Below are 15763 nucleotides of genomic sequence, written 5' to 3' on the forward strand. Positions count from 1 at the left end.
GTGCCCTAAACCAGAATAATCTATAGCCCAGAGAAATGTGTTAAATAATGAATGGGGCTTTAAACAATGAATACACCTCCCAGACAAGAGACGGCCTTTCCCCCCAGAAGTAACCAGACCCACAATCTGACGAATTCCCATCCTAGCTCTGAAAAGATGGCCTGATCCTCACATCTCACCTGGACAAAGCCCCAGAGTAACTCCATCTCCCTGCATTATCTAGCCAATTTATGCCATTTCTAGACCCTCTGGCCTCTGCAGGGGAAAAAAAGAACACCATCCAAATGAATGCAACCTAACACTGTTCTGGATCATCCAGTTAGAGCGAGGCCCTAGCTAGTTAGTTACCAGTAACCACTGCTTTTCACTCCAGTTTCAGTGAAATCTATAACCCAATGGCAACAACAGCAGAAATATCTATAGGCCAGGCACACTCCCAAGTTCTTGTCCTTCTGGCAGTCAACCCATGAAAGAAAACCTTCACTGTTTAGTGCAGTGTTTTTATTCCTTCAACCATAACTGCTCCTGCATACTGGGTTCTTGGGGATAAGCAAAACAGAAGTAACAGCTGGGAGAAGAAATACCTAAGAAACAGAGGTGGAAACAGGAAGCCTAAGAAAGCATAAGCACCACTTTTTTTTTTTTTTTCTGTAAAGGACCAGACTGTATAAATATTTAAGGTTTTGTGGCCCGTATGGTCTGTCAGGACTACTCAATTCTGCCACTGGAACACGAAAGCAGCCAGGGACAACACATAAGTGAATAGAAATAGCTGTGTCCCCATAAAATGTTATTTACTAAACCAATGGGGCCACCCTGACACCTGTGTGCCAAGCCATGCTCTACATCCAAGAAATCCTTAACGTACACTTAAAGATAAAACCAGTAGTCGTCTGAAAATACAACAGAGGTTGTAAAAACACTAAGTGCTGTTCATTTTCAAATACACTAAGACACCAAAATGCAGTTATAGAAGAAATGATGGGATTCCCTCAAGCCTGTTACAAAGGAATTTACCACTATGTAACACTTGCTGTCAAGCCATAGAAATTTCGTATCATCACAAAACTAGGTCAAAGATTGTCTAGCTGCCAGAACCACGAACCTTTCAAACTCTTTAAAGCCTGTAGCAGAAGATCCATTTCATGTTGATAATATGGACTAATGCACTTAAATAACAACCCTATGGCATAATTATTATTATTATTATTATTAATAGTGTCCCATTTTACAGATAAAGTAAATGAGGTTAAGGAGGCTGCTCAAAGTCCTACAACGAGCAAGATGCAGGGCCAGGATTTAACCTGATCTTCCTGGCATCAAAGCTCTTAGCACCTGAGCAATAACGTCCTCCATACTCCTTCCTTCTTGATGTTTGACACTGCAGCCCATTCTCCTTACATTAAGTCTACGCTACCCTTGCTTCCAGAAGGTCTCTCTCGCCTCATTCTTTTCTTTCTGCTCTGTATGTTCCTGGTCGTTTTCCTGTGCTGGTTTCACCTTCTGGACATCTTTTTTTTTTAAAAAAAGGATATTCTTTAGCTTTCAGTTTCTGCTCTTATTTTAGATTCTTTCCCTCAGCTCTGCAGTCTATGCTCAGGGCTTTATGGTTGTGAAAACCTCATGGGCTCCAAAATCTCCATCTGTGGCCTAAACCTCTTCATTAAGCTTCAGATGCATATTCCCAACCATAGACTGAACATCTCTACCTCAACATCTCATAGGTATCCCAAACTCAACATATCCAAAACTTACCACTTCTCCCCGAAACCCTTTTTGTACAGTTTATTTGGTAAGTGGTTCCACCTGTACTTGGAGCCCAAAGAGGCGCTGTATGAAGCCCAAACACCCAGCTGGACAGGCCATGTGGAGAGGTCCTGAAACCACAGGCTGAGCGAGGGGGCCCCCAAGACCCATCTTCCAGCCATCTCATCAAGGTTCCAGGCATATGAATGAAAACATCTTGGACCCTCTGAGCACCGCCCCCACCCCCCAAAATAGACCAGCCACTAGCTGAATACCACTGAGGGAGCCCAGTCAACACCACGTGGAACAGAAGAATCACCTCGCTGAGCCCTGCTCGAGTATCTGAGCCAAAAAATCCTGGCATATGATAAAATTGTGTTCCTTTAAGCCCCTGAGTGTTTGAGGAAATTTGTTACACAGCAATAGATAACTAGAACTCTTACTCCTTATGAACTGAATGTTTGTCCCCAGCACCCACCAAATTCACATGTTGAAGCCCTGCCCCACAACGTGATAGTATTTGGAAGTGGGACCTTTGAAGGTAATAAGGTTCAGCAGAAGTTATGAGGGTGGAACCCCATGATGGGATTAGTGTCCTTATAAGATGAGGAAGAGAGACCAGAGCACCCACATGCTCTCCCTCTCCCCCCACCATGTATGGACACAGGGAGAAGGCAGCCCTCTGCAAGCCCAGAAGAGAGTTCTCACCAGGAACCAACTCTGTCAGCATCTTGAACTTGAACTTCCCAGCCTCTAGAACTGTGAGAATTAAGTGTCCTGCATAAGCAGGTGTTTTCCTATAGCAGCCCAAGCTGACTAAGACACTCCTCATTATCACTCTCCATGGATAGAACACAGTTAAAATTGAACCTTTAAACGACATTTGCTTGAGCATGCATGAAAAAGAAAAGTCTGCTCTAACTGTCAATCCTTATCAATACTGCTTTTATGTCTCCAAGTTATACATCATCTTTACATTCTAGTCTTCTTCTCAGCTTGTCTCTAGAGCTATTTGACACTTCCAAACCTGCTGATCTCCTGTCAGCTCTGATGTCCTTGCCTGCTGGAAGCCTCCAGTGAGTGCTTCTCTGTCTAATGATGGAACTTAAACCTTATCAATCTAAGTAATTCCTGCCCTCATCTGAACCAAGCCCAGGAGCTTGCTACCACCAAGGAGGAAGACTGTCTTACCCTTGATATCTTCCTGCTTTTTCCCTAACTCAAATAAGGATAAAATGGCATTTTTCACCACACTTATTCCTATGTCTGTCTATTGGCCCAAACAAGATAACCAGTTCATGTGCTTGCTCCTCCCTCCACTAAAATTAGGACATCCCAGTTACCCAAGTGACTTAAAGATTGCACCCTGTCATTATCAGGCATCCTCATCCCTTCCAAGGAAAGGAAATCAGGTCTAGACAGAGCCAATTATGAGCAATCATTTTAGTTAAACACCAAGTTCTGCTTTCTGCTGAAGGAATATGACAATTTCCCCAAATCTGTCAAGTTAATACCTTGGGCCACAATTGAACCACAACATATCCAGTGTTAAAGCTGTTAAGATACTGTTGTGTTCCTTGTAATTTGAGTACTCTAAGTCCTTTCCCATAAAGCCAAGTTACTTGTCCATACCTCCTCCCCAAACAGGCATCCAAGTAGTCTTGATTTTTAATACCCCTGGAACTTTAAAAACAAAAGTGGACTCATTAAGCAGACAAACTCATGACCAGTGACCTAAAGCAGCAGTACAATCCTTCTCTCCAGTGTAGGGCTGTCCTAAATCTTAGGTACCACTCTTGATCTTAGGTACAGCATCTGTGAAGCAATTGTCCCCAAGAGCAGGAAGCAGCCTTTCAAAGGCGGGAGCAGCTGGTGGGACATAATGCTTTCTGGCTTCCTGACACCAGCCCCAGAGTGAAACCTAAAATCATTGTGATTCTTTTTTATTCCATTCCATGTCCTCCCCAAAGGTACCTCTAGAAAAAGCAAACTGCTCTAACATAGAAAAGGTCTTTTCCCATTATTAATAAAATTCACTGATAGGTTCACTAGTTCTTTCTGACTACCAACATAAAACCCCAGGGCTGTAATTCTATCTGGGGAAAGGAGGCATCAGGGTTCACCATGTCCTTGCATTTATGATTTTCCAGGTCAGACTATCAGAAAGTGGTCCAGTGGCCACATGACATACAATGCCCAAACACAAGGGTGTTTGAGGCGATTGCCACAGAGGGGATGATTTCCAAAGCGAATTTGTCTTTGGGTAGGAGTCAAATGGTCCTTAAGTTAGAAAAGTCAATGATACTGATGTAGGTAGGTTAAATAGATGCTTAGAAATAGGGAAGTTAAAATCAAAAGCACTGGGTCCAATCTGCCTGCAGACTATAAACCAACACCTACAATATAGTCCTGATATAATTCCTCCTCTAACTGGGCTGTCTGGGGGTTTGAGGGTGGGGAGAGTACCTCCTCACATCCAAGGCACAGGGGGTGACTTCCCCTTGGCTGGGTTTGGGAAAGGGGAAAAGGCAGAAGAGAAATCCAGGACAGTGGACATCCTAAACCATCATAGAAAACAGAATTAGAGGGGTGCCTGGCTGGCTCAGTCAGAAGAGCGTAGGCCTCTTGATCTCAGGGTTGTGAGTTCGATCCCCACGTTGGGTAGAAATTACTCAAAAACAAAAATAAATAAACTTAAAAATAAATAAATAAAATAGAATTATGAAATCCAGCTCATTATTCCAAAACCTCATCTTCCCAAAGAGAAGTTACCCAAACATCTGAGAAGCAGTGGAAAGAATATGTTACATTTAAGAAAAAATACCTGGACTTAAGCCAAGTATTACCTTTATCTTCTGGAATTATCCCTTCTGAGACTTCTAAACTTAAAGTCCAAGCTTTCTCTTTCAGTAAAATGAGAGGAATACTACCCAGCCTTTCCCTAATCTCAGGCACGAAGATTATATGAGTTCTTAAGAATATGGTAGAAACTCGCATGAAGCCGAGCGGCCCAGGTTTCCAGCTGGGCCCCAGCATGGCTGCCCCCAGGGCTGCAGGTCGGGAAGCCTCCGCATTCTTGTTTCCCTGACAGCCCCGGCTTCTGTGCTCTCCTTCCTCTCCCCAGGCCACTCCAGCAGACATGTTTGCCAAGGCCATTCAGGTCAAGTCCAACACAGCCATCAAGGAGTCGGACAGGAGAAAGCTTTGGGCTGATGTGACCACTGCTTTCCCCACTCTTGGAACAGATCAGGTCTCTGCCTTAGTGCCTGGAAAGGAAGAGCTCAACATTGTGAAGTTGTATGCTCACAGAAGGGATGCAGTGACTGTGTGGTGGTAACCCCATCCTATCTGAACTGGAGAAAAATCTATATCCAACAGTATACACCTGTGATCCTATCCTGACCTTCTCCCAACGTTCACAACATGGCCTTTGGTGCTCGAAAAACTGGTCGGGGGAGCAGGTCCTGCTGAGATAATTTACGAAAATATTCTTCATGTCAAAAGATAGTTGTTTAGGGAAATCCAGGGGGCCCACAGCAAGAAAATAACTAGCCTCTTTACTTAGGAAAAGGAAAAACATACAGGCAATATAATCCATAACTAAATGATTGACAATTTCAGGACTGGAATGGTTCATTCTGACTAACTGAACTGTTTCTCTAGCTACTTCTGACTGTTAGAGCTGCAGGCTTTAAAGAATTGTTCACCTGCAGATGCTCATAGAGGTCTATCAGAATACATTTAGGTTCGGGGCGCCTGGGTGGCTCAGTTGGTTAAGCGACTGCCTTCGGCTCAGGTCATGATCCTGGAGTCCCGGGATCAAGTCCCACATCGGGCTCCCTGCTCAGCGGGGAGTCTGCTTCTCCCTCTCCCACTCCCCGTTTGTGTTCCCTCTCTCGCTGTGTCTTTCTCTGTCAAATAAATAAATAAAAAAAATCTTTAAAAAAAAAAAAAAAGAATACATTTAGGTTCTGTATAAACTATATAGAGTAAGGAAAACATTTGAAGAATTTTGAAAAGCAATACATTTAGCCCATTTAATAAAACTGGAATAATATTATAACCACACCAGGTAAAGAAATATTTTAAAATGAGAAAAGTGCTGCCTGTACTTAGAAGGAGCACAGGAAATAGTTTAATTCCTTCCATTTCCAAAGGTGGATTTATTTTTATAATTACACTGATAGTTTTAATTTTGCTTCAAAATGTAACGTATTTGACACTTAATATTACACACTAATATAAGACAGTATGTGTATCTTTGTGTTACTAAGAATATTTTCACATTTTATATCTCTCCCACTTTGTTTCAGCCAACTCAAAGCAATAAAACATTTTTCAGTGTTAAAAAAAAAAGAATATGGTAGAAACTCGAGGGGATTTTTACTGACCAGTGTTCAATCTGCCCCTCCCTACATCAAATTTTAAAACTAATGGATATTCTGAACCCTTGCCACTAAAATAACAAAAGATCGTCATCATTTACTAACTCAGTCCTCATCACTCTCAGAGCATATGGGGCATGAGACATCTTGTCAAACATATGCTGTTCCAAATGTAATAGTGCTAAATATTTAATATTCCACAATGGTTTTCTGTAAATCAAGTTGTGAAGAGTTGTAGGCAAACCACCAACTCCCACAGCAAAGGTAAGTTCCACTTCAGCTTTTCTAACTAAATTTTCTGTTGATTAGCTCTCTATCCAAATAATCCATCAGTTTTAGTTTCCACTGAGAAAAAGTACACGACCTGGTAAAACTACCAATGCTGGTCAATTCATCTCTGCTTAAAACTCCCATATCAGCACGTCTTTGTGCCTCTGAGCCCATTCTTCTAATTATCCAAGGCTCACACCTGTCTCCCCAAAGATCATAACAATGGCCATCCTGCCTTTAAAAGCAGTTTTGAACATTTCTAGATTTTAGACTTCCTAACCATGGTTGAATTTCTTCATATGATTGCCTCACCTAGACCAAACCAATGCATAATAATTATAAGACTCACAATAAAAATAACATATAGCATGTACTCGGTATATACCATTTGTTAAACTTTATCTTGAATTCCCATATCAACCCTACAGGTAGGTACCGTTATCTGTTTTAACCATCAGGACAGGTACTCAGAAAGGCTCAATAACTTGGTCAAGATCACACAGCTTACTGACCAGCAGAGGTGGGATTTAATGCACATCTTTTTGAGTACAAAGTCCATGCGGTTTCATGTAGTAACTACTCTGCAACCCAAGTGAAAGCTACACTCCCACTGAATCCTCAGAATCAAAAGTCTAGAAAAGGCTATGATGCAGTGTGGAAAATGATTCAAGCAACCCTGTAAGCAATTTAGTGGATATATCAGATAAGACAGTTTTGAGTGAGGCCCACATTTCTTCCACTAATCTACTACCCAAATCTAGACATTAAAAATTAAGCTCAACCAAGTCAAAATATAAAGAACAATGAAGCACATCAACCTAAACACTTCTTTTTAACTTAAATAATTTTAGACAGATGACTAAGGTATAAATATAACCACCCTCTCCCCTTAATGTTAGCATCTTCCATAACCACAGTACAATTATTGAAATTAAGAAACTAATACTAACACAATGTTATTAACTGAATTACAGACTTAATCTGGAGTGTACCAGTTTTCCCACTGTCAGACTTTTCTCTGTTCCAGAATCCAATCCAGAATCCCACATGGCCTTAGTTGATGTGTCTCTCTAATCTATGAGAGTTCCACAGTCTTTCCTTGTCTTTCAGGACTTCAATACTTTTGAAGAATATAGTTAAGTTGTTTTGGAGAATGTCTCTCACTTCAGGCTCTCCTACATTTCCTCAAGATTTGAATGAAGTGCAGCATTATTGGGAAGAATACCACAGGGACGACGTGCCCTCCTCAGTGCAGGATCATCAGGAGGTACATGATATTGGAATGTCTTCTCCCTGGTGATAACCTTGATGGCTTGGTTAAAGTGGTGCCTGCCAGGTTTCGCCACTATAAAGTTAGTCTTTCTCCCTTTGTAATCAAAAGATATGGGGGGCGGGGAGGAGTACTTTGAGACTATACAGATATCTTGTTTCTCCTCAAACTTCTGCCCACTAATTTTAGCATTCATCAATGAAGCTTGTACACAACAATCATTGTGTACAATCATCTCTCATTCCTTCTACACTTATTAACTGGAATTCATCTGTAAGGAAGAGCCATCTCTTCTCTCCCTTTTATTTATTTATTCAATTACTTATATCCATATGGCTCATGGATATTTTACTTTATGGACTATAATCCAATGCTATTGTTATTTCTTTTTTGTCCCTCTAATTTTCCATTTTTGGCCACTGGCAGTTCTTTCAGGTTGGTTCTGTGTCATTCTAGTGACCTTTTATCTTCTGAGCAGTTCCTTACTTTCTGGCATGACAACATGCTCCAGGCTCATCTTGTGATGTCCCTGACTCTGCCCTAGAATCAGACATGTTTTCAAGGAGCCTTTGTTCCTTTTATTAGAAAAGGATATTTAGAAACCAAGATCTAGGGGGTAGGTGTGCTCACTGCTACTGTAGTGTCATTGATTCTAGGCCATCTCAGAAAACAGAACTGGGAACTATATACGTACACATACTAGCCCACATGCACACATGCACGTCTATATTTCTGTGTCTATGTATAAATTTTTTGAAAAACCACAAGTTCATACCAACATCTGATTCCAATTCTAAAGACTTCTCTTAATAGGTTATCTTCCCAATGAGTCAAAAGAAATAAAAACAGCTTATGCATTAAAGTGGTTTCCAGATATTATCTAGGCTAAGGGTCAGCAAACTATGGCTAGTTGCCTATTTATAAAATACTTTTATTGGAAAAAAAGTTTTATTAGAACACAGCTACATCCATTAATTTAGGTATAGTCTATGGCCGCTTTCCACTAGAATAAAATAATTGAAAAATTATGACAGAGGTTGTATGGGTCACAAAGTGAAAATATTTTCTATCTGGTCCTTTATGGCAAAGGTCTACAAATCCCTGGTCTAGGTTAGGTTTCAAATTTTCACTTGGGAGATGGGTGGAAAGAATGTGGGTTCAGATATCATCCTTCCACCATTAATTACTAGCCATGTAGCCTTAGACAAGCCACTGACCCTCCGTACCTCAGTTTTCCCCTTCCTTACAGTGTTGTAGAGAAGACTAGAGACCATGACAGAATTCCTGGCATATGACAGATGCTCAACTAATGGTAGCTAGAATTACTTCTGAAGGTTGCTTGTTTAGAGTTTAGGATGGGATTTTGCACAAAAAGAATCTATATTCAGTGGTGGTTAGTTGACTATATTAGTCATCTAACAGAGTCTGTTTGACCCACAGGGAACTCAATACTCCCTCCATCACTTACTAGCTGTGAGACCTTGGGCAGATATCTATGAACCTGTTTCTCTCTCCAAAAAAAGGGTAATATCTTCATAAGCCACAAGAAGCTGTATCTATGAATATCTTTATGCCATGGTCCCCAACATCAGCCTGAAGACCAAAGCTGGGATGGCTGCATCAAAAGTAGAATCAGGATGTGCTAAAATACATGTTCCTGGTCCTAGCCCCAAGGATTCTGATTCAGGAGGTCCAGAAGAGGGTCTACGCTCAGCATTGTTAGTAAGCCCCTGAGGTGATTTTATTGCAGGGCCAGGTCTGGGAGCAACTGTTAACAGTAGAAAATGTCACATGATTCCCCTCTGTGACCTCATGTCAGTCCTACATCCTCACTAGTATCCTGCTACCTCCCTCTCACTCAGGTAAATGTTTGGCCCATTAGAGAGTTCCTGCAAGTGCTATAGGAAAGCAAAATCTCTTTCTGAGCCACCACATGGTATGTGTTTAGAGAAGATTAGGTCCTACTGGACTCTAAAAGCTAAGTACGATTCCCCAGCTTTCAGAACAAAATCTAATCTGTTCCTTAAACAGCCTGCTCCTTTACAAGAATACATTCAGTAAGCCTCTCCTCATTGTATTGGATTAGTAAATATGAAACTAAGAACCAAGTGGAACTGTGGAGAGGGAAGAGGGGAGAGAAAGATGACCAGGGACACCAATAGGAGGAAGACAAATTAAAGAAGGCAGAGTGGACTTGTCCCCCCCATCCCAGACCACCCACAGCTGACCCTTTCACACACACTGCCCTGCTTGGCCATGGGAAAGGCTAATAAGGAGAGATCAGAGCAGGTACAGGGCATCCTAATCCATAGTTGGGACCCACAGCAGGGTTACAGGAATGGGAAACCCCAGGTGGTGGGAGCTGGGATGGAGATTCCTGGGACCTTTAGATGTGAGGGACATATATCACTGAATCCAACATATGTCATGAATATATATATACACATATATGTACATACACATACACACACACATACATACACACACATACATACACATACACACACATACACATACACACATATACACATACACACATACATACACATACATACACATACACATACACACACATATACATATATATATATATATATATATATATATATGCTGGTACAGTACCCAACTCAAAAGGCAAGACTCCTCTGCTCACTCTTACAAAAATCAACAGATACCAACAAGGGTAGGTATATCCAGGAACGAGGATATAATGGGGGCTGTCAAATTTACCAGTGTTCAAAGAGCAGCTTTCAAACTATCCTAACCCTTCGTCTGCCAAGGGCTTTTTTTTTTAATTGAAATGAAATTCACATAACAAAATTAACCATTTTAAAGTGTACAATTGGTATTTAAGACATTCACAATGTCATATAAGCACCACCTATATCAAGTTCCAAACATTTTCATGACCTGAGAAGAAAACTTTGTACCTATTAAGCAGTCTCTCCTGTTCCCCTTTCTACCAATAGTTTTATAGTGAGAGGTGGATTTTCTCCACAATGAGATTTTATGTAGTCACTGTTTGAGCCCACTGTTTGTCAAAGCTTCTCAAAGACACAGGAACTGAGTGGGAGCAGCTTTCTGGAAAGATCTAAGGTAAATTTTCCCTTCTCCTGCCCTACCCAGTCCAGTGGGAACAGTGCCAAACTCTTACAAACATACACACACACACACACACACACCCTGGGCCAGTCATTTTCAAGTGGTCAATGACCATGAGAACAAGAATACATCTTGATTGGTCTGATAGGAACCTCTTTGGTCACCCACAGTGTGAGCCACTCCCCCAAATGGATCCAGACAGAGGTTGGCTCTTACCCGCTGCTTCTCTGGGTCCACATAACGAATGCCAAAATAGTCCTTCTCCAGCAAGCTGTAGTAGTTGCAGATGTGGTCAATAAGAAACTGCCCTTTGGTCTCCCTCTGCAAAAGAAGCACATTTAAGTTTCAGCCAGAGTTCATCTTGTACATTCATGTCTAAAATGTGCCCCATTCACCCCATAGGTCTGCATTTAGAGAAATGGATTAGCTCACTCCAGTCCCTGGAGCAGGGACTTCTAAACTCTTAACTACAATCCACAGTGAGAAATACATTTTTACTCTGTGAACCATTACACACACACACACACACACAGCCAAAGGAACACTAAAAAGAGAGCCAAAGAGACACCAAACAACACCCTGCATAGATGCAGTGTACTCTAATATGTTCTATTTTATTCTGTTATGGGCCATTTAACTTTTCTAAAGCTATTTATGATTCAGAACACTGATTTAACAACTCAATACCTAGTGGAGAACCACCATTCACAAACCCACATATAATTCCACATACAGTGTACCTGAACGTTTGCCGTAATTGCTCCACAGGTATTCACTCACTCAGTCTTCATAACGATCCTATGAGGAAGGTCCCCAATACATCTAAAGAAACAGAAGCACCGAGCCTCGGTGGCCTGCCCAAGGTCACACAAGCTGTAGCATTTGACCCAGGCCACCTGGCTATAGAATCAGGGCTCCTACCACACTATTTTGTCTCCCCAGAGACTAGTGAGTGCACTGCAACTCGGCTAGAAGGCCCAATCTGGATGCTATGGGACTACAGTGAATGGTGTTAGATGGAACACCCTGCCCCGCACTGGGAAAGGTGGAAGACCTGCAGCTTTGGGCCTCAAAGCCAGGGCATCACGTCCTTAAAGGATGTGGAGATGGTGGGGGTGGGGGGATGACAGACTGGGATAGGCCCAGGTGACCTTAGGCAAACTCACCAGCTGTTTCACATGGGTAAAATGAGTCGGTTAGATTATTTTTCCTTCTAAAATTCTGTGAGAGATTTGTCAGCCAAATCTGATTAAGATGAATACCATTACCACAAAACCCTGTTAATAGCAAGGACTCTTCCAAGCCTTCATCAAGATATTTGATAAGATTAATTTCTGCTTCAATCAAAGTTGCTGACAGACCCATGGAATATTTTAGGGGTAGAATGTGACCTATAAAAGTAAATGAAGAAATTAGAGACACTAAGTGAGCCACTCCTCCAATCCACTAAAAATAATTTTGGAAGAGGAGTTTGATCTATGTTACATGATTATCTTTTCATTAGAAACTACTAACATCAGCTCAGACAGTTGATGAAAAAGCCACTCACTGGCCTGGGATGTACTGCACTGAATAAAGGATGGGGGCATATAAACACATATTGTGAGATGAAGCCCCGATTCTCCTGAAATCACATTGAGTTTAATTTTGAATAAACTTTGAGCCTTTACTTCCTTTACTGAAACCATCTAACGTAGCTCAAAAGGGACAAAGCATCAAAATGGAATTTGTTTTCAGATTTCTCTAATTGTTTTTAACCCTGGAAGGTCAAATGACGAGCTGTATCTGATGCCCACGATATAATCAATGGATTTAGTTCCTTTTACAGATTTACTCTCTAATGCATCCACAGTTAAGAGGCTGCTGAAGAATCAAATCACTGAACATAACATGTGAGTCTGTCATTCTGTGACTGGATTGCCAGGCTCTCTGCATTAGGATTTACTATGTTGGACTGCCCCCACCATATGCGAGACACACAAGATATGTGGGTCAAAGCAATGCTTTGTAATGATGTGGGAGTGAGCAGAACTTGATTGTGCCTGACAGCTAGCATTTTGCCCTGAAGATGTACTTAAAAGCACAACAAAGATTTTTTTAAAAATGATTAAACACATCAACCAATACATACAACTCTCATATTACATAAGACCCTTGAGAAAAGGAAACGCCACTGTAGACATTGTGTTGAGCGGAATACACAAGTGGGGATGAAACAGAAATCAGTATCTTCCACAAAAGCAGGTGAGGCCAGTTCCCATGCTTCCAGGCCACCAGGCCCCTGCTCCTAAGAGCTCTGCCCACAGACCAGCAATACCGCAGAGCAGTGGCCTCAGCCTCACCCAGGAGGGAGCTTGTTGCAAACACAGAATCTCGGGCACAGCTCCAGACCAACTGAACCTAATTTGCATTTCAGCAAGATATCCTGGTAATTCACATGTTCATTCATTTTGAGAAGCATGGGTCTAGGGGAATTTCCCCCATGCGTGAGAAGTGCAAACATTGTACCTGGTTGCAAACGTCACTGGGGGGGGTGGGGAAAGCCCATTTTCCCCATGGAGAATTGTCTATGCCTCAACTCACAAAAATGAAAGTGTTTCCTAATCTCAGGAACAAAAATGGTCCCTGCGCCTAGGGGCTGCCAGCCAGCCTCGTCATCTTGAGATGCTCTGTGTCGCTGCTTCTTGCCAAGAAAGCCAGCTTACAGCCTCACGTTCTGCTCTGCCTGGAAATCTGGACGAAGTTCTTAAGGCATTTAACTTCCTATTATCACTTCTGTGCACGAAGCCCAGTTCTTATGTCAAATAAAAGACCACCCAGGCCCAGGCCCAAGGGTCAGAAGAGCTCATTCAGGGTCAGGTATGTGAGGGGGTCCAGCCACCAGTTCCACACACTTCATGGCAGGGGAGGGCCTTGGGGTGAACACTACGTCTGTTCCCAACTCCCACGCCTGGAACTCTGTTGAACTGACTCAAATCCTCCACTTGCTTCCTCCTGAGCTTCCTGAGAGTAGAAGCCACTGTTCACCACCCTGCCTGGCACACTGGAAGTTATGGAGTGAATAAACGAGGAACTGCTATTTCTCATAGAAAACCTGGGGTCTGGGAACAGACAGTGAGCCTTTGGAAGACACTAAAGTCCCAGGGGAGATGGAGATTCCACAAACATAGTGGAATTAGCCAACTTTCACCCAAATCCTTCAATGTCTATGTGGAGACATAGTTATTGAAGATTTCAAGTATAAGGACTTCAATTTTTAATGTCAAATTTTTTATTCTCCCACAAGACAACAGTTGTCCTTTCAATACTGACTGAATGGGGGAGGGGGATTCAAACAGTTAATATAAATTCTTTAGAGCTATTACCTAAGTCATGTTTTATCACAAAAGTAGCACATAAGAAAAACAATTAGGACATAAGTGTGTGATCTGTGCCTCAAGAAAGTGCCTTAAGTATAGACTTTGGATGCTGTCTCTAAGTATAGACTTTGGTTATGCAGTAGGTCTCAGAAATGCACTGACAGCATTGAACAAAGAATGCGTTCACCACACATGTTTAAACGTATGTCCCAATACTATTGGTCCTCACCACCTAGAACACACTGTGGATTGATTTACAAATACCGTACTAAAATATCGTGAATACAATTTTTTCAACTGTAGTTTTTTTAATGTGTTAAAAATCTAAACCAATGCTAGTCAAAATATGGTCTATAGACTGTGAGGGAATGTCAACTCTTTGTTACCGGTCTTCCATGAAACAAGTGTGGAAATTAAGAGTATTCTATTTTCACTGGGTGTGTTTTGGGAAGGGAGGTTTGTTTTGTTTTTTTAAACACATATTAGTCCAAAACAGATTGAGGGAACAAAATCTAGTACTGGTCTCTCACCATCAAGAGTTCGAGATGGTCAGATCTAAACCACCACCAGGTTCTGGGTGCTTTGGGGATTTCATTACTCTAGGAGCCTCAACTATGTAAAGGGGACTGGGTCCTCTTGCAACCTTCTCTGCCCATTTTCCGATAATTATTGGTGTGTGTGTGTGCATGTGCATGTGTGTGTGTATCCCTGAATTTCTTACAATAACCACATTCTCTCAGGGCCTTCTCCCATAGGTTGGAAAAGAACCTAATTTTTATAATCACAAACCAGCTTACTTTTCAAAAAACCTATCTCTCCTCCCTACCCTAAAGTATGTACCGGAAAGAAAGAAGAGGCCACCATGTTAGAGTTCTGTTTCCACCACTTACTACTTGGCTGACCTTAAGCAAGTCATGAAATCTGATACTACATTTCTTCTAGTAAAAGAAATAATGGGGAGGGGGAGAAAGATGGCGGAAGAGTAGGAGACCTAAATTTCATCTGGTCCCAGGAATGCAGCTAGCTAGCTATCAAACCATTCTGAACACCTACAAACTCAATAGGAGATTGAAGAAAAGAGTAGCAGCAACTCTCTAAACAGAAAAGCGACCACTTTCTGGAAGGTCTCTTCTGATTTGTTTAGTACATATTTTTCTGGGGTCATTGTTACCCTGTTAATATTTTGTTCTCTCAGTCATCTGTTCTCCTCTGGACAAAATGACAAGACAGAAAAACTCACCTCAGAAAAATGAACAAGAGTCAGTACCGACTGCCAGGGACCTAATCAATATGGACATTAGTAAGATGTCAGAACTAGAGTTCAGAATGATGATTATAAAGATACTAGCTGGGCTTGAAAAAAGCATGGAAGATACTAGAGAAACCCTTTCTGGAGAAATAAAAGAAATAAAATCGAAATAAAAAAGGCTATTAATGAAGTGCAATCAAAAATGGAGGCTCTAACTGCTAAGATAAATGAGGCAAAAGAGAGAATTAGTGATATAGAAGACCAAATGAGGGGGGAAAAAAGCTGAGAAAAAGAGATAAACAACTACTGGATCACGAGGGCAGAATTCGAGAGATAAGTGATAACATAAGACGAAACAATATTAGAATAATTGGGATCCCAG

General features: G+C 41.6%; 1 protein-coding gene across 2 annotated transcripts in view; it reads right to left on the reverse strand.

The window, feature by feature from the left end:
- Positions 1-15763, reverse strand: part of FRMD3 (FERM domain containing 3) — a 273925-nt gene that overhangs the window by 123755 nt on the left and 134407 nt on the right. For both annotated transcript variants that reach the window (XM_081802886.1, XM_081802885.1), the window contains exon 2: positions 10990-11094. In XM_081802886.1, the coding sequence (XP_081659012.1) occupies positions 10990-11094 (105 nt within the window). The remainder of the gene's footprint in view (positions 1-10989; positions 11095-15763) is intronic.

The sequence above is a fragment of the Leptonychotes weddellii genome, chromosome 14 (genome assembly GCF_054177405.1).
Source record: "Leptonychotes weddellii isolate Sample4059 chromosome 14, ASM5417740v2, whole genome shotgun sequence".
NCBI classification, from domain to species: Eukaryota; Metazoa; Chordata; class Mammalia; order Carnivora; family Phocidae; genus Leptonychotes; species Leptonychotes weddellii.